General features: G+C 40.7%; 1 protein-coding gene across 3 annotated transcripts in view; it reads left to right on the plus strand.

Annotated features, from left to right (window-relative positions):
* Positions 1–25,214, plus strand: part of CPNE3 (copine III) — a 32,245-nt gene that overhangs the window by 656 nt on the left and 6,375 nt on the right. Inside the window, exons 1-14 of one of the 3 annotated variants that reach the window (XM_014965371.1) lie at positions 1–70; positions 12,204–12,343; positions 12,925–13,104; positions 13,566–13,640; positions 14,115–14,186; positions 15,003–15,086; positions 16,569–16,658; positions 19,074–19,172; positions 22,088–22,174; positions 22,766–22,825; positions 23,714–23,847; positions 24,263–24,317; positions 24,419–24,470; positions 24,889–25,022. In XM_014965371.1, coding sequence (XP_014820857.1) covers positions 12,212–12,343; positions 12,925–13,104; positions 13,566–13,640; positions 14,115–14,186; positions 15,003–15,086; positions 16,569–16,658; positions 19,074–19,172; positions 22,088–22,174; positions 22,766–22,825; positions 23,714–23,847; positions 24,263–24,317; positions 24,419–24,470; positions 24,889–25,022 — 1,254 coding nt within the window. In that variant the 5' untranslated portion in view covers positions 1–70; positions 12,204–12,211. Of the gene's footprint in view, positions 71–552; positions 689–12,203; positions 12,344–12,924; positions 13,105–13,565; positions 13,641–14,114; positions 14,187–15,002; positions 15,087–16,568; positions 16,659–19,073; positions 19,173–22,087; positions 22,175–22,765; positions 22,826–23,713; positions 23,848–24,262; positions 24,318–24,418; positions 24,471–24,888; positions 25,023–25,214 lie in introns of those variants that run through there. The other 2 variants (XM_014965370.1, XM_014965369.1) reach the window with 2 other exon arrangements.

Here is a 25,214-nt window from a genome sequence, read left to right on the forward strand (position 1 = left end):
TGGGCGTGTCCGCGGCGGGCGGCAAAGGGGGGGTGCGCAGCCTCCGCGCCGCCATCGGCCGCCCCGGCAGGGGAGGGAAGGGCCTGGTTATGGCGGGGGGGCGAGGGGTCGCGGCGCCGGGACTGGGGGGTTGGCTGCGGGCGAGGCTTTTGAGTGCTCGGGGGCGGTGGCGGCCCGTTGCCTGGCGGGCCCGCGCCTCAGGGTGGACTCGCGCCTCAGGGTGGACTCGCGCCTCAGGGTGGACTCGCGCCTCAGGGTGGACTCGCGCCTCAGGGTGGACTCGCGCCTCAGGGGATGGCCCCTCCCGGGCCCGCGCCTCAGGGGGTGACCCCTCCCGCGCCTCAGGGGACGAGCCCTTCCTAGGCCCTCTTGCCGCCCGGTTTGTTCCCCCTCCGGCCTGCGGTGCTTTCCCCGCGTCGTGCTGAGCCGCTTCTCCCCTCAGGCAAGCCCCGGCTGCCGCCTCGTTGAGGCGGGGGTAGGGCCGGGCCCGGCCGCCCCTCCCCGGCTGCAGGCGGCGGTTGGCCCGTAACGGCCCTAACCGTCTCTTGCGCAACGTCCCCTCAGGTGTCGGGCCGGGTTCCCGCTGCCGGAGAGGGGCCGCTCTCCGCGGGGGGATGGGAGACGGGCTTTTCTGCGGAGGTGGAGGAGTCGGTCGCCTGGTTCGCCGTCCCTCGGGGAGCAAAACCGGGTGAGGCTAAAGCTGCGCCTTAAAAAAAAAGGTTTTAACTCGGTGTGGGCGGCGGTGTAAGGTCGCTGGGAGGAAGCGCCCTCACCCTTCAGAGAGAAGACACTGAGAAATGGTCGGTTTTCCTGAAGGAAAAAAACCCACACTCTTCTTCCTGAGTTGTTTTTCCTTTCTGAACAATTTCCCCGAGTTGTTTTTGCTTTCTTCCTGGCAGTTGCGTGGTATGTGTAAGGCAAACCTTCGCTGACGTGCGTGTTGTCCTAATTTACTCTTTTGCTAAGGAAAAGTTACGGGATGAAAGCTCCTCGCTTTTGCTTCTGTGCTCATACCTTCAAAGTGCATTAAATACCCTCAAGGGAATATGAATCACTCCGCCCCCAAAACTTACAGTTGTTTCCGTGTTAGCTCTATGTCCCTGAAAGTTCCAAGTTAAAGATATTTCTGTGGTGGTGCAAAAAAAGTTAATTTAGTAAAAGTAATTAAGAGTCAAACTTCATGCCAGCTTATTTTTGCTCAATGAGGTTTAAAATATAACTTCATGTATGTATAATCACAGAGGGAAGGTGTTTCAAAGGGTATGCACAACACCAACAAATATAAGAATTAAAAAAAAAAAGTAATCAATAAAGTTGTGTAGAGGAGAAAGGAGAACCAGACAGAAGTTGTCTTGTTTTTCTGTTGCAGCGTTAGGAAGAAGTCATTGTTTTTCCAACAAGGATGTTTGTGTTAATTATCTCAGAATTAATCTATACAAATCCGTTGTGTGTGACTGTTAGACTTGCTTTCAACAGCTGAACTAAAATTAGTCATTTCTGGTAGGTTCAATAGCTAATTTCATCTGCCAGAATTCCCAGGTAGCAGAGCCGTGCCACAGTGTTTTTACTGCCTTGTGTTTTGACCAAGGCATTAATGTTTCTCCAGAATTTAAGGCTGATACAGAATGACCATGGTTTCCTTTAGGAAATACCTTTAGGGACAAAGTTAAGCAGTAAGATAAGTATTTTCCTTCTCTACTGATTCTGTTTATTTTTCAGTGAAAGGGTGCTCTTCCAACGTAAATAGTATGTGATCGAGTTAGTATTTGTGAGTATTAGTTCCTGTTAAACTTAACAAAGTTACTTCTAGTCTTGGATCAATTAGGCTAAGGTTAATAACAGCCCCTTCTAGCAGCACATTTGAAGTTGTGGTGTAGCTTGTGGAAACAAGGACACAGGAGGTAGAATTGTAGTGCTCTTTACTGTTTTATGTTTAATTTCCTTGGTCTGTCTTTAATACTGCTGTTGCTGAGGGATTGAAAATGGTATTACTAAGGGTTTGAAGTATTTGTGAACGTAGGAGTTTTGGGACTGGGTTACTGGGTCTGAGCTTCTGTTTAAGAAATAGTCCTAATGATTTGGGTCACTTGCATCGTACTTTCTTCTGTGGTTGAAAGAAAACTGTGTCCTGTGGGTCCTTCCCGTCCTGTAGCTGGATGGAGCGCACGTGTTCACTCAGTGCTTTATCCAAAGCACAGTAAGGAGCCAGCTGAATTAGTTCTGGTGGTGGGGACTTGCTTCTGGTGCTTCTCCCATCCAGGGGGGTTATTAGCAAGTCCTCGTGGTAGGTGACCAGCACTTGTGCCATAATGGGGGTTCTAGTTGACAAACGGCTGACTATGAGCCGGCCGTGTGCCCAGGTGGCCAAGAAAGCCAATGGCATCCTGGCTTGTATCAAAAATAGTGTGACCAGCAGAAGTAGGGAGGTGATTGTGCCCCTGTACTCAGCACTGGTGAGGCCACACCTGGAGTGTTGTGTCCAGTTTTGGGCACCTCAATACAAGAGAGATCTGGAGGTGCTGGAGCAAGTGCAGAGGAGGGCAACGGAGCTGGTGAGGGGGCTGGAAAACAAATCGTATGAGGAGCGGCTGAGGAAGTTGGGACTGTTTAGTATGAGGAAGAGGAGGCTGAGGGGAGACCTCATCACTCTCTACAACTTCGTGAAAGGACACTGTAGAGAGGTTGGTGCTGGTCTCTTCTCACAGGTAATTAGTGACAGAACGAGAGGGAATGGCTTCAAGCTCCAACAGGGTAGGTTTAGATTGAACATTAGGAAGGAATTTTTCACCGAAAGAGTGGTCGGGCATTGGAACAGGCTGCCCAGGGAGGGGGTGGAGTCACCATCCCTGGCTGTGTTTAAGGGCCGTTTAGATGCAGTGCTGAGGGACGTGGTGTAGGGGAGGACTTTGTAGAGTAGGGGAGATGGTTGGACTCGATGATCCCAAGGGTCTCTTCCAACCTGAATGATTCTGTGGTTCTATGTGGTGGTTCCAGGAAGCAGGATGATTGCTGGGTGCCTGCCTCCACAGCCACTGCCTGTATGGATATGCAGAGCGTGTTTGCTGCCTCCCAGGCACAGTGACTGCAGAGTGCAAGTAGGTGCTGTGAGACAGCGTTGAAGCACAGCTGACTGGAGAGCTCTTGGTGTGCCTGGAGGAAGGTTTGAAATACATCTGGGCTACAGCAAAGTGTAGTTTTGGGATTTGTCGGTTAGAAGTTAGTGGTATTGTTTATACTGAGATACAAAATGATTTGCCAGGCCGTTGTGGGACAGTGTTTTTATGGAGTTTCTTAGGTAACCTTTAGCAGCGTAGGAAAGCAGAGGTTTCTTGGAGTATAAGCCACATGGGGAGCTTGCAAGCCACTGATTCTGGTCTACCTGCTTTAAAATACTGTCACCTTATTGGAAAAAAAGCATTAAATGAATAGGACAGAAAAGGTAATCTGATCTTTGGTTTTAAAATCTTAAAGGGCTTTTCTTGCTGGACTTAATAAATATAGAATTTATATTGTACTTTGTTCTCTAACAAAGGCTCTGGGTTTCCCATAAATAATCTTGGCAGTGCTGCTGTGATGGGCGTGTAAAACTGTTGAACAGGTTATTTATTTTAAGGGAAGCTTTAGTTCCTCCAAGTATATGCCTTTGAACCTGTTATATATGGGAATAACAATTCTTGATTTTAATTCCCTTTTATTTCACTTTTTAATGTTACGATTGATGCTTTTAGCCTTCCGCCAAGAAGCCCAGAGGCAGACCTCTGAGTAAGTTACCTTAAACTCATTTTTAAGAACTACTGTTTGTAACAGTGAAGTGTTACAACATGCCAGACTTGAAATGGACCATAAGAAGAATTAGTCTAAAACATGCGATCACTTGCATCTTGTTTCTGCAATAAAATGCAGCAAGTTTTAGTGACGTACAAGTTTTTCTTTCTTCTGGATAATGTTAATTATGTAAAGTCAGTGGCTTTATGCAGAGAAATTGCAGTGAGGAAAATGCAATTTAAGATACTATTCAAATTGCGTAGTTGATCGGTTGTTTTCCAGAAAGAAATTGACATAAAAATATTCTGATAAAATTTATATGCAGGAAACACATCTTCCCCTGGCTGAATGCTCTCTGCTTAAAACAGCTAACTTTTGAAGTCAGGAGATCTGTGTTTTTTAATATTCTTGCGCAGGGCATAAGAATACCTTTTATAGTTTAGGTTATTTGGCTCAAAACATCACCCAAAATTCTTAAAAGCCTTTTGTTCCAGGAAGATGCTGGGAAGGGCTGTCAGCATTAAAGAGATAGATTAAAGATATGCCTAAAGGCTGACCCATATTCAGGAATAAAACAGTCAAAGGATATTTAGAAATAGCTGTTTCTAAATAGTCCTATGAACAAATGTCCTGGAAGTCAATTTAATAGTTTCCGGTCTGGGCAGTGGTATTTTTAAAAATAGAATTCTAAATCTGTTTTTTTGGCAATGTAATTTAATGTTAGATTTTTATATATAGGAACAATCTACAAGGAGTTGCCTGACTTGTTACACCAGTGCACTCCCAGTCCAGTAGATAAATATTTGAACTGCCTGAGTATGATGAATATTGTATAAATAGATGTTTCATTTCCTATAGAGAAAAGAATGTCTCCTCTCTCACATTTCTGCCTCACATTTCTTAAATACTAGCTTTTATTTTTGGTTGGCGTGATCCAGGTGCAAGTTGAGATGTGTTACTCTGAGCTGCTTCTGTTGTGCAACTTGTGAGCACATCACTTGAGAACTTTCCTAGCTGTGTTGCCTGAAAAGAGAGAGAGAGGAGCCAGGATTCAGACGTAGAGGTATGATTTTTAGAGAAGCCTCTAATTTTTGAATGCAGTGATGAAATTAGGTTCTGAAACAATCTTAGCTTTTGTAACTTTATATGAAATGAACCTGTGAGGTGGTCCGTTTTCTTGAAAACTGAAGGGTTACCTTGAGATTTTTTTTATATTTATATACATGTGGTCCAAGATGACTAGAAATTGTGGTCCATCAGTGCAAAGAAGTGTCTGTTGGCATAATTGGTGTTATGGCATTTTCTGGGAATAGGTTGTCATTCTCTGCTCTTTGCATATACCACTTCTACAGTTATAAAATGGTGCTAGAGGACTGTGCTGAGATCATGGATTGAGCAGGTTGTGTTGTCAGGTGGATGTTGTCTCCCAGGTTATTTTCATTGAAATCTCGTTTGTGCCAGCTCTTCCCTGGAACCCTTCTTGTGAAAGGCAGTGGCAAGAAGTGCTGTTACTGCTTTGTGTGAGATACAATAAGGAATCCAGGCTTAGAGGTCTTAACCACAGAAATGTCTGCTTGTAGGAAAAGGGATCTGATTTCTGTCTGAGAGAGCAGATACGGAACAATTGCATACACTGAATGTTCAGGACACTAAAGCTTCATATGCATTATTTCAGGTTTAGGCTTGGTTCAAGGCTTTCGTTTTTGTAGTCTGTCTGAAGAATGAATTTCTTTCCATGTTGTCATCTGTCCAGATTCATGGGAAATACTTAATAATCCAAGAGGGATTGGTGCACTGCTTGTATATGGTACTGACTTTCTCAGTCTGGCACACAGTTCACATCAAATGCTTGTGTAGCATTATAGCTAGAAGATTAGCTCATCAGGAATGGACTTTATTAGCAAGTTCTGAAATGTTTCCCCTGCTTTTTCTGTGTCTGTCTGGGCCCTGAGGTAACTACAAAATATGGATTTTTTTGGTCTATTGCCATTAGTAGTTCACAGGAACTAGAAAATGTTCTGTGATAGCAATAGCTTAGATCAGAACAGGTTTGAGACTTGTGACTAAAGGAGATGATCCCAAACCCAGCTAGAGCAGTGCTCACTTCATTGGTCTTTTGTCTTGTAGTTATGTATTTCTGCTTGTCAGGTTGGGAGCATGTCCTTGGACTACTCTGGAAGATTATCTGGGCAAGGCTGGACTCTCCTCTGGCATTGCAGCATCCACGGGGTCACTGCAGTGGGACGGTTCAGGTGCTCTGTTAGAAGATTATTCTGCTAATAGACCTGTTCCTTTCAGGTAGAATGTCACGTTGCCATTTTCTGTTGAAAAGCAGACATTGACTGGGTTGTTTGATGGATGACATTTCTCTTCAATAGGATCATTAGTGGAATTCAAAGAACATTGTGATCTGTGGAACTGCAAGACAAGACTAGTCCTTGGCTTGCAGTTTGGCTTTGATAATGACAGCTCAAGCAGAAGGACTTGTTGTCTATACTTAGTTGACCTCCTGGTGCTCTTGAGCAGCCTAGACATGGCATAGGATCACAACAAGTATCTCCCTTGGGACTGTACATTGCTGCAGTTCAGAGGCTGGATGTTGCAAGTTCTGCTGTACAGTTTATGCAGTAATTTTCGGTCTTCTCCGAATTATCAGTGGGTTTTTGTTGTTGTTGTTTGGTTTGGTGGGGTTTTTTTAAAGAGCCTGATACACTCATGTCATATGGTCATAATAGCCCTTTTTATTGGAATAGCTTTTGAGCTGTCATCTGGCCCCATTCTGGTGTGCATTATGTGTGCATATATGGTGTACCCTACATGGAGGACAAACAGTTGATAGCTTGAGGAAAGCAGAGGTTTTAATTCTCTTTGGCCATTGGGGAGCATAGTTACTTTTGTAACAACAACTAATTGAATTAGTCAGTCTGTTGTTATGTGATGTAACTTACTGGCAGTCAAGGCTTAGCCTCCCAGAGCCCAAACAGTATCATCAATCCATGTGAAGTTATTCCAGTATCCCAAATGTGCAAGTAATCCAGTCATGTGTCTAGAATATTGTGCATCTGCTTTGCCTCCTAGATGTGACAGTGTGTTTTAGAATGGCATTCAGGGGGTGATGCACTAGTGCAGCTGGGATTTCTGATTTCCACCATCCTGAAGTGACTGTCATTTGCTGGACTCTCTATTCCCTCAAGTCTTGGAGAAGAGCATGCGTACTCACCCGACAGCCACTCTGATCCTTGAGAGTGTTTCTCTTTAGGAATCCTCCCACCCACCTCCCAAACCTGTTTTGGAAGTTTTCAGCTGACACAGGCTTTTAGCTGTGAGGAGAATTGGGTGGAGCTGGAGTCGTGCTTCCTTGCATGCCGTATGGGATTTACAAGGATTCGCGCAGTGTATTGGGTTAATGAGATTTGACTTATTCTCACTAGTAAGTATTTTAATAACTTTTAGTGTTTAGAGTGTTATTGAAAATCAGGTTGCATATAACTGTGGACTGTAAAATGTATCTTACGGTCTTATGGATAATAATGTTCTTTTTTTTTTTTCCAAGTAAAATAGCAACATTATTTCTTGAAAAGCATTAGAAGCATTGCAGATCTCTTCAACCCATGATACAAGTATTGCTTCCTAATATTCTCAGAGCCTCTGAGGGAAATGCCAGGTGTTATTTTTCATCTTGGGTTCTGCAAAACTGGAAATGGAAGAGATGAAAGGAACATCTCGGGATTTGGGAAGCTTTGCTTTTGTGTCTGGGTTTAGAGTTGAATAACCTTCACTGGAAAAATGGATGTTCTTGTTATTAATTGTGTTTTATTTAACATGAATGCAATTATTAGGTCTCATACAGGAGCATTTGCATTTCGGGGAAGGAAAGCAGCTTTTTTTTATTCTTCCTTTCTCTGTGTGTTAAAGGATGCTTTTTGCACAGCACCTTTTTTGCTAAATCTGCTCTTTTCCCCCATAGGATGCATAGTGGGAGAGGCAGTGAGATGTGGAGGAGGAGAGGGAGCAACAGGATTGACATTTAGGTGAGGAAGTACTTGTGATGTAAGAGAAGTGGGACATGCACACAGGCTAAATAGAAAAAGCTGACCAGATGTTTAGGTTGACTGGATGTTACCTGTTGATGTATTGGGTTTGGTGGCAGGAGAGGGAGAGCTACAGAGGTGACTTCTGCAAGAACCCACCAGAAGCTTCCCCTATGTCTGATAGAGTCATAGAGTGGCTTTGGTGGGCACATGGTGTCCAGTCAGAGTCAACCCAGTTGACTAGTGGGTTGACTAGTCAACAACAGTTTACTAATGATTTTGGGAACGTTACTTTAACGAAAAAAATTTGGCTGTAAGTCCTTTTGGGGACTTGTAATAATGAGGAATTCTAGGGAAGTTAGAGCAAGAAAATGTTGACTATTTTGAGAAATATATCTCAATTCAAGTTTGAATTCTGTGGAATTTAATGAAGAACCTTTCTAATTGCTGTTGCAGCATCAGTAGGTATTAGAACATAATTTTGTCAGCAGAAAGTTGTTTTTCTGGAAACAGCCATTAAGGAGTCATACACTGGTCTGCACTGGATTCTGTGGGCAAAGCCAGTGACTGCTAATGAGCTCTGTCTGGGAGCCAGGAAAGCAACAGGGAATGGAAAATATCAGTAGAAAAAGAGAAGCAGGAAAAAGGGAGCAGACTGCTTATTGAAGGGAGGCTTTCTAAGCCTAAAAAAATATTAGTTTAAAAACAATTTGAATACTTGGAACTCAGTGCTTCACTTTCTTTCCCTCAAGGACAATGAAACTTGATAAAGTTATGGGAGAAAAAAGATCCTCAAAGGTGGAATCCCATTTAGGTGTTTGGGAGCTGCAGGAGGATTTGAATGAATCTGATGTGCTTCTTAAAAATAGTGTATGTGCATGAATGTTCAAATGGTTCCTTTACAGGTCATTTATATTTACTTCAGTCTCCAAAAGGTCCATCTTTAAGACAGCAAAATAGAGATGGAGAGGCAATATGGAAGTGTGCCCTAGTGGAATAGAGGAAGCCTCAGGAAATTTCCTTCAGACCACAGTGTTTTCTTTCTCCTGGTTTCAGTTCATCGTTCTTCTTTTCCATTGTCCTTTCCCTTTTTGCCTCTTTAAAAAAAAGTTCCTTTTCACCAAAAGTCATATGAATACTGTGAAAGGAAGAGACATAGTTTGAGTTAAGTATAATTTCATTTTTAGGCACGCTACATGTGTATGATCATAGAATTGTAGGTTTGGAAGGGACCTTCGGAGATCATCTAGTCCAACCCCCCTGCCAAAGAAAGTCCACCTAGAGCAGGCTCGACAGGAACATGTCCAGGGGCATTTTTAATATCTCTGGAGACTCCACACCTTCTCTGGGCAGCCTGTGCCAGTGCTCTGGCACCTTCAAAGTAAAGAAATTTTTCCTCATGTTGAGATGGAACTCCCAGTGTTCCAGCTTGTGTCTTTTGCCCCTTGTCCTGTCACCAGGCACCACTGAGAAGAGCCTGACCCCATCCTCTTGATACTCACTCTTTAGATATTTATAATCATCGATAAGATTCCCTGTCGGTCCTCTCCAGGCTAAACATACCCAGGTTTCCTCATAAGAGAGGTGCTCCATTCCCTTGATCATCTTTGTAGCCCTCCACTGGACACTTTCCAGTAGTTCCCTGTCCTTCTTGAGCTGGGGGGCCCAGAACTGGACACAGTGCTCCAGATGTGGCTTCCCCAGGGCAGAGTAGAGGGGGAGGATGACCTCCCTCGACCTGCTGACCATGGTCTTTTTAATGCACTCCAGGAGACCATTTGCCTTCTTGGCCACGAGGGTGTATTGTTGGCTAATGGTCAATTAGTTGTCCACCAGGACTCCAAGGTCCCTCTCTACAAAGCTGCTCTCCAGCGAGTTAGCCCCTCGCCTGTCCTGGTGTATGGGATTACTCCTCCCCAGGTGCAACACCCTACACTTACCTTTGTGGAATTTCATCAGGTTCCTCCCTGCCCGACTCTCCAGCCTGTCCAGGTCTCGCTGGATGGTGGCACAGCCTTCTGGGGTGTCAGCCACCCCTCCTAGCTTTGTGTCAGCAGCAAACTTGCTGAGGGTCCCCTCACACTCTGTCCCCTCATCCATGTCATTGATGAATATATTGAAGAGGACCAGACCCACTACTAACCCCTGGGGGACACCACTTGTTATGGACCTCCAACTGGACTCTTCACCGCTGATCCCAACCCTCTGAGCTTTGCCACTCAGCCAGTTCTCCATCCACCTCACTGTCATCTAACCCACGCTTCCTAAGCTTACCTATGAGGATGTTCTGGGAGACAACGTCAAAAGCCTTGCTGAAATCAAGGTAGACAACGTCCATTGCTCTCCCTTCATCCACCCAGCCAGTCATTCTATGGAAGAAGGCTATCAGATTGGTTAAGCATGATTTCCTCTTGGGTGAATCCATGCTGGCCACTCCCGATGACCTCTGTTTCTTCTACGTGCTTGGAGATGACATCCAGGATGAGTAGTTCCACAACCTGCAAGCGAGCTGGCTAGATAGAAGCAATGGCCTTTCCTTCCTTACTCTGTTTAGTGTCTCACGCGCTTTCCAGATGAGTTCATCCAGAGGGATGCTGTGTCCTGACTGCGGGCTTACTGTGGAGAAGGAGAACCTGAAGCTAAAGAGGCTTGGGAACTGCCAGGATAAGCTGCTTGTGGAAAGATTTGGAAATCCTGCTTCAGCAGGGGAGTTGGACTAGATGATCTCTATGGCCCCTTCCAACTCTAAAATTCAGTGAAATTCAGTGAAATTTCAGTCTCCGAGTCAAGGGTGACTGTACTGTAGAGACTTCCCTCCCAAAGAGTGCTGGAAATGATCAGCTCTATTCCTGAAGAGTTTTGGTTTTTTTATATATATATATATACATAGAAAATATCTGCTGCTCAGATCTAATTAGGCTTGCAAACACCTGTTATCCCAGATTGGGATTCATAACTAATAATGAAGTTGTTTCTGTAGGTTTGTAATATCTGCTGCTCTTTTCAGTTCCAGTGGAAAATGATTGAGATACTTAAGAGGAAATGTGAGAGCTTTCAGTTGTTATTTTTTTAAATCAACCTCCAGAAAGAACACTTCCACCTAATTCTCAGTTATTAGTTGACTTCAAAGTTGTTTATCCCCATTATTGCAAAATTAGTTGGTTTTGAAGATTTACTAAAGAACACCTATTCCTCTCACCCACTTAAACTCATTTCCCAATTCTGCCCTACTCATGGCTTCAGCATTTTGTTACAAAGGTTTGGTGGGGGAGAGTATGTAGTATGATTTTTTTCTCCTTATTCATTGAATTATTATTAATATCTACATTATATGATACTGCTATTCATGTGAGCTGTGCAGGATATCATTTAACGCTTCCTAAGGTTTGTTGTCAGCAGTTCAAACCGCCAGGCTTTGTGTTGTGTCCTGTGTTCCCTTTGGGTCCTCGAGCATTGTAAGAAACCTGTTATTGTTTCTTATGTGCAGATTTTGAGAAGAAGCTTTATAGAATCATAGAATCATAGAATTGCCCAGGCCGGAAGGGACCTCCAAAGATCAGCTAGTCCGACCCCCCCGCAGTCAGCAGGGACACCCCCAACTAGACCAGGTTGCCCAGGGCCTCATCGAGCCTCTCCTTGAATATCTCCAGGGAAGGGGCCTCAACCACCTCCCTGGGCAACCTGTTCCAGTGCTCCACCACCCTCACAGTGAAGAACCCTCTCCTCATCTCCAGTCTAAATCTGTTCCCCTCCAGCTTGAAGCCATTGCCCCTCGTCCTGTCACTGCAGGCCTTTCTAAACAGGCTCTCCCCAGCCTTCCTGTAGGACCCTTCAGGTACTGGAAGGCTGCTATTAGGTCTCCCCGGAGCCTCCTCTTCTCCAGGCTGAACAACCCCAGCTCCCTCAGCCTGTCCTCGTAGCAGAGGTGCTCCATCAGGTGCTCCCTGATCATCCTTGTGGCCCTCCTCTGCACCCTCTCCATCAGGTCCATGTCCTTCTTATATTGAGGGCTCCAGACCTGCACACAATACTCCAGGTGAGGTCTCACCAGAGCAGAGTAAAGTGGCAGAATCACCTCTCTGGACCTTCTGGACCTGCTGGCAACGCTTCTTTTGCTGCAGCCCAGGATGTGATTGGCCTTCTGGGCTGCAGCTGCCCACTGCCTGCTCATGTCCAGCTTCTCCTCCACCAGCACCCCCAAGTCCCTTTCTACCTCCGTAGCATTACAGTGATTCTGTAATGTTGATACATGGTGAATCTTAACATTTGCATTTAGGGGCTCAGATCCCTCTCCTCACAAGCTAACGATTCTAGGGATCACTCGGAGAACTCATGCGTTGTGACAGTCCCGTTGTTTGCTTTTTAGTCCATTTTTTAAAAATAATGATTTCTGTTGCTGCTTTCCAGCGTAACAAATGGCAGCGCAGTGCGTGACGAAGGTGGAGCTGACTGTGTCCTGCACCAATCTCTTGGACAAAGATGTTGGTTCCAAGTCAGACCCACTGTGTGTGCTCCTCCAGAACACCAGCGGTCAGCACTGGTATGAGGTACCGTGTGGTTCTTTTCTTGTATCTGCTAAAAACACTCTTAACTTGTTGAGCCTTTTAAAACACTGGAGCATATGATTTCATTAAAATATTTTAATTATATACCAGCACCTCTGAAAACTTCTCATTAGATAATATCTGTAATCGTTGTACAGGTAGCACAGTAATAGTCAGTTTCTGATAAATACTTAACACCTGTCTGATTTGTAGCACTGCTCCCCCAGCCATGTCTGGGCCAAGAGAAGTCTTAAATGTGCTTTTATCAATCCAGTGCTCCAAAACTAGGATCTCATCCTGCATTTGACAGTTCTGCCATTTGAATGTTGGGCTTCCTGTTCAGGAGCGGATACTCCTTACGGGGAGCAAAGAAAAACCAGTCCTGGAGTATCTCTGACTTATAGCAGTGGGATTTGTAATGTAATAAGGTTATTTATATTTGATGAAGGGTTTGTAGGAAGATATGGGTTTATACTTTATACTAAGAACTTTTGAAAGTCTTTGATTTTTTTTTTTATTGGTTTTTTTTGAGTGCTTGTTAGGCTGATGAAATACTGGATAAAGTGATATCTTTCTAATTGCAGGTTGATCGCACAGAAAGAGTTAAGAATTCCTTGAACCCAAAGTTTGCCAAAAAATTCTTAATTGATTACTATTTTGAGCTTGTTCAGAAACTTAAATTTGGAATATATGACATCGATAACAAAACCTTTGATCTGAGTGATGATGACTTCTTAGGAGAATTTGAATGTACACTGGGACAAGTAAGTATGCCGATGATTTCCCTTAGGGTTAGGAAAATATAAATTAATGCCTCCTGGGGGAGGCTGATGTTGTGTTTATAAATGTTGTGTTTATAAATCTGTTTGCTAAAGCTATTTATGAAACATGGCTGCATATGTTTAAATGGTACAGAACAATTTGGATTTGGAACTTCAGCTATTATCTTTGTCCATGTATGTGTATCAAGTTACTACAAGACACTTTATTTCATATTGCTCTTGAAACTCTGCATATGTTCATCTGTGTATGTACTTTTAAAATTGTGAAGTGCATCAAGCATTACCTATTTATTTATAGGAGATCATGGGAAGTAAACGTAATGCTGTCGTCTTCATGAAGGAAACATTCCTAAAATGAAAGTACCTCACTATCTTATTTAATTCCTTTGAAAATCTAATAAATTGTGCTAATAATACTTCATACTCAAATTTTGTCTTGGCAGATAGTTTCTAGCAGGACTCTAACAAAACCATTAGTACTTAAAAATGGCAGACCTGCTGGAAAAGGAAGTATTACGGTAAGACAATTAAGACAATAAATCCCTTTAGCTTTTATCTTTCTATGTTTTTGTGTTTGGTGGTTTTTTTTGTTAGTAGCTTGAACTAATGTGTCACTAGTGTGTCACACGAACTAGTGTGTCTAATCTACAGTGCTGTAAATATTTTTTTGGTCATCTAAAAGGAGATCAGCCCACCCTCTGTATCTATAAGTCTCATTGTGTCCATCAAAATAATTAGAGCATCCAATGTGCTCCTCTTTGGGTAGTATCTTTAATTGTCAGTGTCGGCTTCTAATGAAATTCCAGTGTCAAATCAAATTGTTCCTCTTTCCCTCGACCCCATTTTTTGAATGCTTTATTTGTGAGCAAACATGATTCCTTTTTTTAATGGACCTGTCGTAGGAGTGTTGTGAATATGAGAAAACTATGTAGTGCTTGAATACAAAAGAGTTTTTGGGGTTTTTTTGTGTGTGTGTGTGTTTACCTATCTAGATTACGGCAGAAGAAGTGAAGGATAACAGGGTGGTTGTATTGGAAGTAGAAGCAAGGAAGCTGGACAATAAGGTATTTAAATGATTGCTGTTTCTTTGATAAAGTAGCAAAATCAGAATCTTTTCAAAAGGAAAACATTAAAATGTTACTTCTTAATTTTGCTGTAATAATTAAATTCATTAAGATTTCTTTTACGCTGAAGAAGAAATTGAAGAAAGATTTCTTCAAAGATTTCTTCATGGACTGTTTTGAAATGAATTACAACATCTTTCCAAGACAGACAAGTGCATTGCAGGGATATTCTGCCAATAACATGCTTCCATTTAAATGTAAATCTTTACATTTAATCGTAAATGTAAAGCATTTTTTGGTATATCTGTTGATTTGAATAGTTGTAGAAATTATTACCTGTTAGCTCTCTGAAATAAATGGTAAAGAATATAGTTGGAGTGTATAAATCTGTTACAGTAAATATTTTGGGACTTGCTAAAAATACTGTATTTAGGAAGACTTTTAAAAGCAAAAATTTAAAAAAAAAAAAAAAGGAAAAAAAGTCATCATTTTTCCCAGTCATTTAATGATATGTTCTTTAACTGGATGAAATCCTTAGTTTCCAAACTATCCATCATAGTACTTACTAGTATGAGTATTCTTTTGCTTGAACTGCCAGGTATTTAGCATGTGGACACTGCACAACTTTTGTCCTAACTTGAAGGACAAGTTGCATTTTCACAGGTGGTAATAGATAGACTTGCATTTCTGCACATAAAGCTTTTGTTCCCTGAATATGTAGTTGACTTTTTGTTAATCTAAGTGTGTTTTAACTAGCAGTTAATGGTATTCATGCCACAGGCTGTTCTGGGATAATTACATGTTCTTTAAATGCAGGATTTTTTTGGAAAGTCAGATCCTTATCTGGAATTCCACAAGCAGACTGGAGATGGAAACTGGGTGATGGTTCACAGAACAGAGGTAGGATATTTTCAGTCTACACCCTAGAGATGAAGGTTATTTGATTTCCAGTGTGTGGCAGCACTAGGGGTACAGTGCCTTATGAAAAGAAGAGAATGGTCTGGGAGTTGACATACAGACCGGTTAGAAAACACCTTCCACTGAATTTCTGATAGGACAGGATTCTAATTCTGGTTTATGCCACTAGAAAATACTTTTTTAATTTTCTTGTGTTTTTTTTTCCCCCCCCCCTGCACCCAAGCTTTCTGCAATCAAAGAGAGCAATTGTTTTGAAAAGGTGCTGCATGCTCCTACAGGAACATTTGTCTCAGCGCTACTCTGAGGTTAGAACATGGGCATTCCTGTGACTGTGCTGTCCTTATGTCAGTGTCACCTAGCTGTACCCTTTACTAATTAAAGTAATTATGCCAAATGCTTGCAGAGCAAGGGCAAGACAAGGGTAATGCTGAGTGAGGGAAACGTGCTTGAGCAGCACCAGCCTTCCGTGCAGGAGAGGGTGCCCAGGTCCTCTGGCAGCAACCACAGGGTTGGAGTAGGCTCAAAATGTCTCAGTGTAGTGGAAGTTCAGGTCCTGAAGCTCTGAAGTCCTGAAGGATTGAAGAAATACAAATCCTTTTTGTGTCAGATCTATAAAAAAAGTTTGTTAGGTGGTTCATCTGCATAAAATGTATATTTTCAGTGAGGATTTCGGTCATCTTCAATTCTGGTAACAAATCCAGAATTTGCAGATCCAGCCCAAAACAGGCTGAAGGATTAGTTCTTTGTTACAGATTTTAAAAACCTTTTTATGTTGTTATTATTTACTCTTTTCATTTTCAAACAAGGGATTTCTTTCTCTGAACTCCTGCAGTGCTGGAAGTATTACTATTACTAGGTATTATTAAGTGTGTAGTTCCTTATGCTTTATTAGATCATTATTTGGTGTGTTGGATAAATTACAGGCACTTTCCAGTTGACAAATTCTGAAGATTGTTCAGTATTGTTCTTTAATATCATTTATTTAGCGTTCAGCTTGAGAGACTGCAGTAGGGTGTCTTTTCTTAACTTCATGCACTGTTTCTGCTTAACTATACCATGAATTTCTTGAGGGCATATTTCAGTAATTGGCATTTCAGAATAAGTATAAAATAGAGTTGTAATCTCCAAAGCATTGATGTATTCAGAAATTTCAATGTAATCTTACTGCATGTTTTTTTGGTAGGTCATGCTTTTATGTGTTTGTGTGTATGTATATATGGGTGTGCTTATTAAAAAAATAATCAATATTTATGTAACAATGAAGAAATATTTTTTTTGCGTTATAATATCTGAATGATCCAGAAGATTGCAGTGCAGTCTAGAAAAATGCAGTTGTAAGATCCCATCTCTTTTGGACAATGCTATTTTCATCTTAGGAATGTTTAGTTTGTGACAGTATAACCAGTTACGATGACTTTCCACTCTTGTGATTTAATATTATTCCGTTTGTTTGTTTTTAAACAGGTAATTAAAAACAACCTGAATCCTGTTTGGAGGCCCTTTAAAGTCTCTCTCAATTCTCTGTGTTACAGTGACATGGATAAGTCAATCAAGGTAATGGATATGAAATGTGTGTGTCCACTAAAAAAAATGGATACCATATGTAGCAACTTTTCTCCCCAGATAAAACTGCAACTTTCTGTCAGGAGGGCAACCAAACCTGTGAAGTGCTGGTTTCATGGGTACTGATCTCCAGCTCTTTGGATCTTCAGATCTTACCTTGAATAAATGATGTTTAAGGGCTGAATATTTTTCTTCAGGAATTACTTTTAGGAAAAGCTAATCAACCAGACAAAATGTCATTTATAAGCTATTATGAACATCTTAGGAACCTGATATTTTAGCATTTGAAAGAAAACTCAAATAAAACAAACCACTCTACTTGTCATTCTTCCTCTAGGAAGGAAAAACGAGAGCATAATCTGCATGTGCCAGGTATTAGTCATGGGGCTTGAGGCATTCCTGGGAAATGCTTAACAGCCACAGGGATCTAGGTGTTACAAGTGTTACAAGCACCTGTATGGATTTAAATACATAATTATAGAGCAGACTAATGAACAACTTTACAAGCCCAGAACCTGCTTCCCTTGCTACTTCTGTATTTGTTTTTTTTTTTTCTTCTCATTTCTTTCTGCTTTTCCCCAAAATATCTGTGACAGCTCTTACATCTTATACTGTAAATGTATTTCTCTTTTTCAGTAAACTGCCATACTAAAACTATAGACCATTGATTAAAATACATCTATTAAGATGGAGTTATCCTCAGCTCTGTCATCATTTTAATAAAGTCTGTTCTTTGGACTCTTACCTCAGAAGTGTAGGTTTATTTCCAGAGGAAATAGATTTTTACTTAAAGTTGTTACAGACTTGGAGACAGATGGTAGGATTATGTGTTAACTTAGAAATCCAGGAGTTATCACTTAAAACATTAAAATGCAAACAGAATTGTATTATAATGTTGTTGAAGGATTAAACAATACTTCTAATACTTTTATATGCTCACAGTTGCATACGTAATGGGCTATTTATCATAGTAAGTAAAACCACCTATTTTTCCATAGTGAGTAGCTTTTCACCTATTTCATGGCTTAGTTTGTGTATCCCCAGCAATGCACAAACCAAGTTCATTCTTTCTCTTCTGGATTTATTGCTATATTCCATGTGAGTGTGTTTGCAGTCAGTGAAGTTTTTCTGTGTTGAAAATGTGAGCCTTTCATCCAGAGCAGACATGTCTAGTTCTGCTGGGAAACATATAAATATATATATATATGCAATTTTATCACATGGTTCCCTCACACTACTGTGTGTCCAGGAGAGCATATGTGAAACAAAAGAAATATTTGTCTTACCTGGAGTAAATATCCAAAATTGGCTTAGATGGGTCAAATACTGTGAAGTTTGTTTTGATTCCAAATAATGGGAGCTCCTACTTGGACTCTTGATTTATTGTTGTTATTATTTATCATCAGTATTGTTATTACTATTGAATTATTTTCTTTTTTTTTGCTGTGATTTGATTAATTTAATTTAGCTAGCATGTCTGTGTTGCTAAACTGAAATAAAATGTCTGAAGTGGATGGCATCAGCCTGTGCTATTATAGATAAATACCTTTCTACTTAGAAAGGCAGTTGGGACACTGTCATAAGGTGAGCTTTTGAAAACATAACAATTGAGGATACTGTAACATTAAAGTAACAATGGTAAAATAATCCTTGCTCCAACTGATAGTTTCTCAAACAGAAATTAAGTCTATTTTTCACTTGTTCTGCCGTTTTGGTGTGTTGGAGTGTTAAAAGATGAGTTGATTGAATAGTAAAAATTAGCATTAAACACTGAATACAGGAGAAGAGGGATTTTTAGTTAACATTCAGATCCGTGATGCGTGGATCATAGTGACTGTTAAAATTTGCTACTCTTAAAAAGAAATAAATTCAAGTCTTGTTTCTAGATTTAGGGCTGAACCTTCATATACTCATAAATTTTGACTTGATGATTAATATAAAAGTATTAATAAAACTCTCTTGATTGCTGAATAACTGATTTTTAGCTGGATGCTCAGAGATGGTTAAATTTCCTTAATACCTCCAAAAAACTAATCCAAGATGACAGTAAAAAATCATACACGTTGTTTTTTTACTCCTTTCTGACACCTCCTCTCCCCCAAAATGTAGTTCAGTATAACTGATGTTATCCCCTCCGGTGGGACCTGACGCTGCTTAATATTCTTGTCTCCACTTCAGTGGAAGATGTGATCTGAAACTGGGTATATTGCCTTTTATCTTAATCTGTAATTTTTAGCTGCTGCTCTAGGCAATTCGAAGACTGCAAAGTGAGAAAATTTCCATAATATAAGAGATCTAGGAATGCTTTGGATGTCCAAGTTTGCCTTAATTAGTAATGAGATCGTAGGGTTTATTGCTTTTATAGGACTGTTTCTGTTCCTAATGCTGAATAATGCCTCATTTTAGGTTGAGTGCTATGACTATGATAGTGATGGGTCTCATGATCTTATAGGAAGCTTTCAAACAACGATGTCAAAACTGAAGGAAGCATCTCGGTCCTCGCCTGTAAGTCTTACATAGTTTAAGCTGCCTTTGTTTTTGATAAGCTGTTTCACTCTCTTTTTTTGGAAAAAAACTGACATTACTTGACTTGCTGGTATCAAAGTTGTGTTAGGATACACCTTAACGATGCTGCTGTAGTTGAGGCAGACTCAGCATTCACATTATGCATCCACTTTCATAGAATCACAGAATCACATGGGGTTGGAAGGGACCTCTGGAGATCATCTAGTCCAACCCCCTGCCAGAGCAGGTCCACCCAGAGCAGGTTGCACAGGAACGTGTCCAGGTGGGATTTGAATGTCTCCAGAGAAGGAGACTCCACCACCTCCCTGGGCAGCCTCTTCCAGGGCTCTGCCACCCTCAAAGTAAAGAAGTTCCTCCTCATGTTTAGGTAGAACTTTTTATATTCAAGTTTGTGCCCATTTCCTCTTGTCCTAGATTTCCTAGGATTAATATCTTGGTTACAGTTTTTAATATTACATACCTGAAAGCCCACCTGTCAGCACAAATGAATTTCACTAATGATAAAAAATGCAGAAATCAAAAAATTCAGTGTTAAAAGGTAGAATGCAGTTAAAAGGCCAAAGCTTATAATATTTTTTTTCAGGTTTTACTCAGTCCTTTATGTCAAGTATGGCACTTAGCAACTATCATGCATACTTTAGTGAATATGAAAAAATTCAACATTTATTCCACTGCAGAAAAATACAGCTGAATGTGTTAACGTTAGGTGGCTCTTCTTTAAAGTGAAATTACCCTTCTTCTTATGAACTGTGACAATTTGCAAACCTTTTAATAGGCAAGGTTTACATTTAGAAGAAGGAAGGTGGCATAGCAACCTTAACATAACAGCCTTTGTTGCGTGGATGTGTGTGTTATCAAAATATTTAACCATCTTTTCATTTAATTCTGTAAAACCTGAAGAACTGCTCCTGCATTAGTAATAACAGGGTATATTGAGTGCCTGCTTGTAGTTTTCTAACATCCTGAGCGTTGCAGTTGTGCTAAATTTCAGAGCTGTTGAATGTGAAGAACCAACCTTGACTGTAGTGGTTTTTGATTGCTGCTTTTCTTTCAGGCATCTGTTTCTGAATTCGCTTTGAATTATGCATGGTGGAGTTTAATGCCTCTCAAGGTTTTATATTGTTTATAGGGAATTTTGGACTCGTATCATATGCATATAATTCACATGCTGCCTAGTTGGAGCTCTTGAATGGTTTTTCTCATTCTTTTTCTAGTTTCTCAGGGGCCAGATGGTATCACTTTAGCTTTCAATGCTGACCGTGATCCTTCTGATTACTGTAACTAAAGTGTGCAAGAAATAAATGAGGGAGCAGGAGGATTTCATAATAGATTTTGTCTGCTTTTTAAATGAAGATTTTGATCTTTTAACAAGACGTTTTTCATTCATTTTTCTTTTCTAAAAAGTTGCACTTCTGTAGTAGAGCAGTATCTTAAATTAAACAAACCTAGCAGCTTTATATTCACATTTTCAAGAACGTATTTTCTGTAAGAACCGTGCGGTGTGAAGCGTGTTGTGTAAAGGCTCCTTGAGAATACAAATATCTATTTTCACTGCTCCCCTAGTAGCATAATAGGTGCAGTCTCTTTTGAATTTAAAGAAAAGGTGTATTAAATTATAATCTGCCTGTGCTGGATTTGGAAATGCTTTAAGAAAGTTGTTTTTGTGAGAGCTGTGGCTCTGCTGTTTCTAACTTGCTGCTGCCAGTAGGATGGAGCGAAGATAAGAGACAACACAAATAATGTGCTCTAGATTTCTTCTGCTTTTGACAGGAACTAACCTCTAATCCTGTGTGATATCATTAATTTGATAGTGTCTGTAAAACATTAGAATTTGACTTTATATACTCCAAGTGTGATCTTTAGTTACTCCCACTCTTCTGGCATCGGCTGCGCCTGTGGGAGATTTGGCCCTCTTCTCAAGGTTACTTGAGGCCAGTCTGGGTGTGACTCTGTGTCCTCAGCTGCTGAAAAACCTCATCTTGTGTGACTGAAATGAATGGGTGGCTTCTGGAGAAGTTCTCCATTCTCTGGAGAGCTGCTGATATTTTTTTTTTTATACTTTTTAACTCCTTCCGTTAAGGTATCTTCCCCCCCGGTGTGCTGTTAGTGAGTTCTGGTTGAAGGATTATAAAATGTAGTTGAAAGATTGTAAGTGCTGTGTATCTCGGGGCCGTTGTTAGCAAGTACCTCACCAATTGACATAGTACAAAACCAAGTCCCTGAAAGACAATTTCCATCAAATAGAAGTGATGCTGGTGGTAAAATGTCCAAAAACCCCCAAAAGATAAACATGAGGCATATAGACTTAGGTGCTGACCTCATTAGTACATTTTTTTCTTTCCTTGAGATTAATTGCAAGATCACTTTTAAAAACTTAATTAACTTAAACCAAGTGAGTGGAACCTGTTTCTGGCATGGCTGGAATACGTGACTGTGTTCTGGCAGGAGCTTCTTAACCTGGAGAGTTGTTCATTGCACTTGGAGGTTAAGGTATTGATTTAATTGATGAAGCTTCAACAACTGCCTTTGGAAAGCTTAAACACACACCTCTTATTTTGTGCATAACTGCCACAGCTGCTGGAAGCAGCTTTGCCTGAGTCACTGTGTCTTTACCAAAAAGTGGAATCCTCAGAGGGAAAATGGTACCAAATTTCTTTGGTTTAAAAGTTGCCTAAACAGACATATTTGTAAGCTTTTGGGTAAGAGAGGATTTCCGTCATGATAATGGATTTTTTTCTTGCTGATTTTGGACAGGCTGGGTTTAATTTTGCTTGATAGTGAAATAAACTGCATTTTTAAACAAGCCCAAAGTATCAGTCCTAGCATAAAGAACTTCTGAATTTGTTACACAAACGATATTTATAGTGTTTGCTTGCATTTGTTTGCATTTGCAGGTTGAATTTGAGTGCATTAATGAAAAGAAAAGACAGAAGAAGAAAAACTATAAAAACTCTGGCATTGTGAGCGTTAAGCACTGTGAGGTCAGTAATATATTCTAGTTTTTAACTCTTTGTTTTTAAGTGTTCAGGCATACCAGCTGTCATCTAGAATTCCTTCACCCTCAGACTATAAAAAACTTTAAAATGCCTGAAAGTTCTAGACGCAGGAAATTTTGAAGGGTTCTGATTCATATAAGGAGACAGATTGACAGCTAAATCACCTGTGTCTGTCCTTCCTTCTGCCCTCACTTTCTCATGAAGATGCCATCTGTATGGCAAAGGTTCTTTATTGATTTGTTAGGCCATTCCTGAACCCCTGCAGGGGTGAATTATGGTGAATTAAAGTTTTATGGTGAATTAAAATTGGGTAAGTCTGTCGTAATATGTAGTGATTTAAATGGAAGTGCTTGTGGAGCTGCTTTGTTGTCTGCTGGTAATTTTGCAAAGGGTCTGATTGTGATGCCCCGAGTGTGTGATGGCACACACTGTGGGATACCTCTAGAGTAAAAGCAGTGCTTTGCATGGATAAAGATAAATCTGGAACCTCAGAAGTCGCTGCAATAATACTTAAGGGTTTTATCCCATTTAGAAAAAAAAAAAGTTGTTAATTTCTACCTTTACTTCTGTTTTTAGATCATAGTAGAATGCACATTCCTTGATTACATCATGGGTGGGTGTCAGCTGAATTTCACAGTAAGTTAAATTGCTTTATATAAAGTAGCTTTTGAGTTTTGAAACAAGCTGAAGTATATAATTGATTGCCTGTGCTCTTCATTTGATTATTGTATTTTTTGTTGTTGTGGCTCTGTAGCATGGAGGGGGGAAGCCATTTTGCCAGAGTTCATGTAGTCTGTTAAGAAAAACATACTTTCTTTACTCATAGCATGAAGTTCTGAACCTGTAGTATGTTAGGAGCTAGCTGAGCTGTGTGGATGGAGAACAAGAAGTTTTCAGTTCTCTGATTTACTTCAAGTTTCCTTTTCATAAAGGTGCTTTTTTATTTTTTCCTTCCTCTGACCACAGATTTCGCTTTTGATGTTGGTTTTCAAGGCCCTTTGCTTAATGAAAGCAAATCATATGGATTAGGGCCCTTAAGTTAGGTAATTTGCAAACCAAATGCAGCACGAGTAACAGTAACACATCTTCAGCCTGGTGACAGGCCTCATCCCCAAAGCAGAGAGGGCCCATTGAGGTCAGAGAATGGCTCTGGCTCCTGTGGTGTCTCACTAGCCATACTTCTGAAAGGTCTGTATGGCAAGAAACAAGATGAAATTCATTTAACAGCTATTGAAGAGCTGCTGTGAACAGTAACTGAAAGGAAACAGTGAAAGCCTGACGGATGGAAGTCACTTCAGCCCTTCTGAGAGAGGCAGAGCTGCTGCTGGTTTCGTAGTGGCTTTGTTTTAAGAGTGTTAATATTTCAAGAAACTTGAGTCTCTAAGTATTGTACCTGTTAGATTTGTAGATGTTCTGGTTACTACTGTTTACAGCCCTTTCATGATTTTCACTTTTGCTTTGCCAGAAATAAGAAACATAACTTAACCTCTAGCAGCAATTTGAAATAACTACTGCCTTTGACAGGTGGGGATAGATTTCACAGGCTCCAACGGAGACCCTCGCTCCCCGGACTCTCTGCATTACCTCAGCCCTAACGGAGTTAACGAGTACCTCACGGCCATTTGGTCTGTAGGGCTGGTCATTCAGGATTATGATACGTAAGTTTTAGCTTGTTATTTAAATCATTTTATAGATATGCGTAAGTTTTTGTGGTAGTTTCTTAAAGCGGCGTTGAAGGTGTCAGCTGGTACCTTGGTATTAAACTTCTGAGCTAAAAAAGACTTCATAATTGCTGCACAGTCACGTAATCACAAGCAGAAGCTTCTGTCTGCAGCAGACAGACAAGGCTTTTCATCTGTGATATGAAGAGCAACATCAACTTAAACGCTTGCATTCTTGCTGGTTTGGTGTTAAAGACTGGTACTGGTCCTAGCAACAATTACAAGGGGGAACTGCCATTTAATTTTGTCTCTTAAGGCTTAATAAACAGCACTGATTAGCTAAACTTATTGAACTATGACAGCTTTTAAAGGAAGGCGCTCATTTCATTTTCTTTAAAATTGCTTTTTTTAGAGATAAGATGTTCCCAGCTTTTGGATTTGGTGCACAAATTCCTCCTTCCTTTCAGGTAATGGGATATGTAAATGCCTTATGTAAGGCGACTGAAAGCACTTACTTCAGGAGGAGATTGTCCATACAGTCCTGACTGTGTCTTTTGTGTATTGACAGGTGTCACATGAGTTCCCATTAAATTTTAACCCATCAAACCCATTCTGTAATGGTAAGTCTGAGAAAGTAAGAGTCAGACCCATAGAATAAAATGTCTGAGGCGAAGGGATAGGAAACACTCAAGAGAAGAACTGTGAAGCATGTTGTTCTAAATAAACAATGACTTTAGTCGTGTAGCAGGAAACAATTTTACAGCTGTTTTCTTGGCTACTAGACATGGCACTCGGTCTTTTTTCTGTAATCATTCCTGAAAGAAGTGGTTTGAATTTGTAATTTGGCGACACACACTTGGGCAGACAGTTTTTGGCCTTTCTATTCGGTCCCCATTGCTCGTGGGTCATTCGCTTTCATCATGGTTAGTTTTGAGTCTTTGCATTTTCACTTCAAAAAGTGATACATACAGTGTTTTAGGAAGGTCAAGTGCTAATTCTAATCTGGAAAAATCAGTGTGATCTGTTTGTGTTCTCTAGGAGTCCAAGGCATTGTTGATGCCTATCGGGCTTGCCTTCCTCAAGTGAAGTTATACGGGCCAACAAATTTTTCTCCAATTATAAATCATGTGGCAAGATTTGCTGCTGCAGCTACACAACAGCAAACAGCATCTGTAAGTTCTTTGTGGGAGTATGTGTGTTTTTCCTACTTTTTTCTTTCCCTTCTAGTTTATAAATACTATTTTTTCTCTTTCAAGCTTGTAAGTGTACTTGAATCAACAGCTGGTTGTTTACCTTGTGAATTGATATTTGCTACCCTTAAATCGAGATAACAGCTAACTGATTTTTGCAGATTGTATGCAACA

This window comes from Calidris pugnax, unplaced genomic scaffold, assembly GCF_001431845.1.
Source record: "Calidris pugnax isolate Ruff unplaced genomic scaffold, ASM143184v1 scaffold41, whole genome shotgun sequence".
Taxonomy (NCBI): Eukaryota; Metazoa; Chordata; class Aves; order Charadriiformes; family Scolopacidae; genus Calidris; species Calidris pugnax.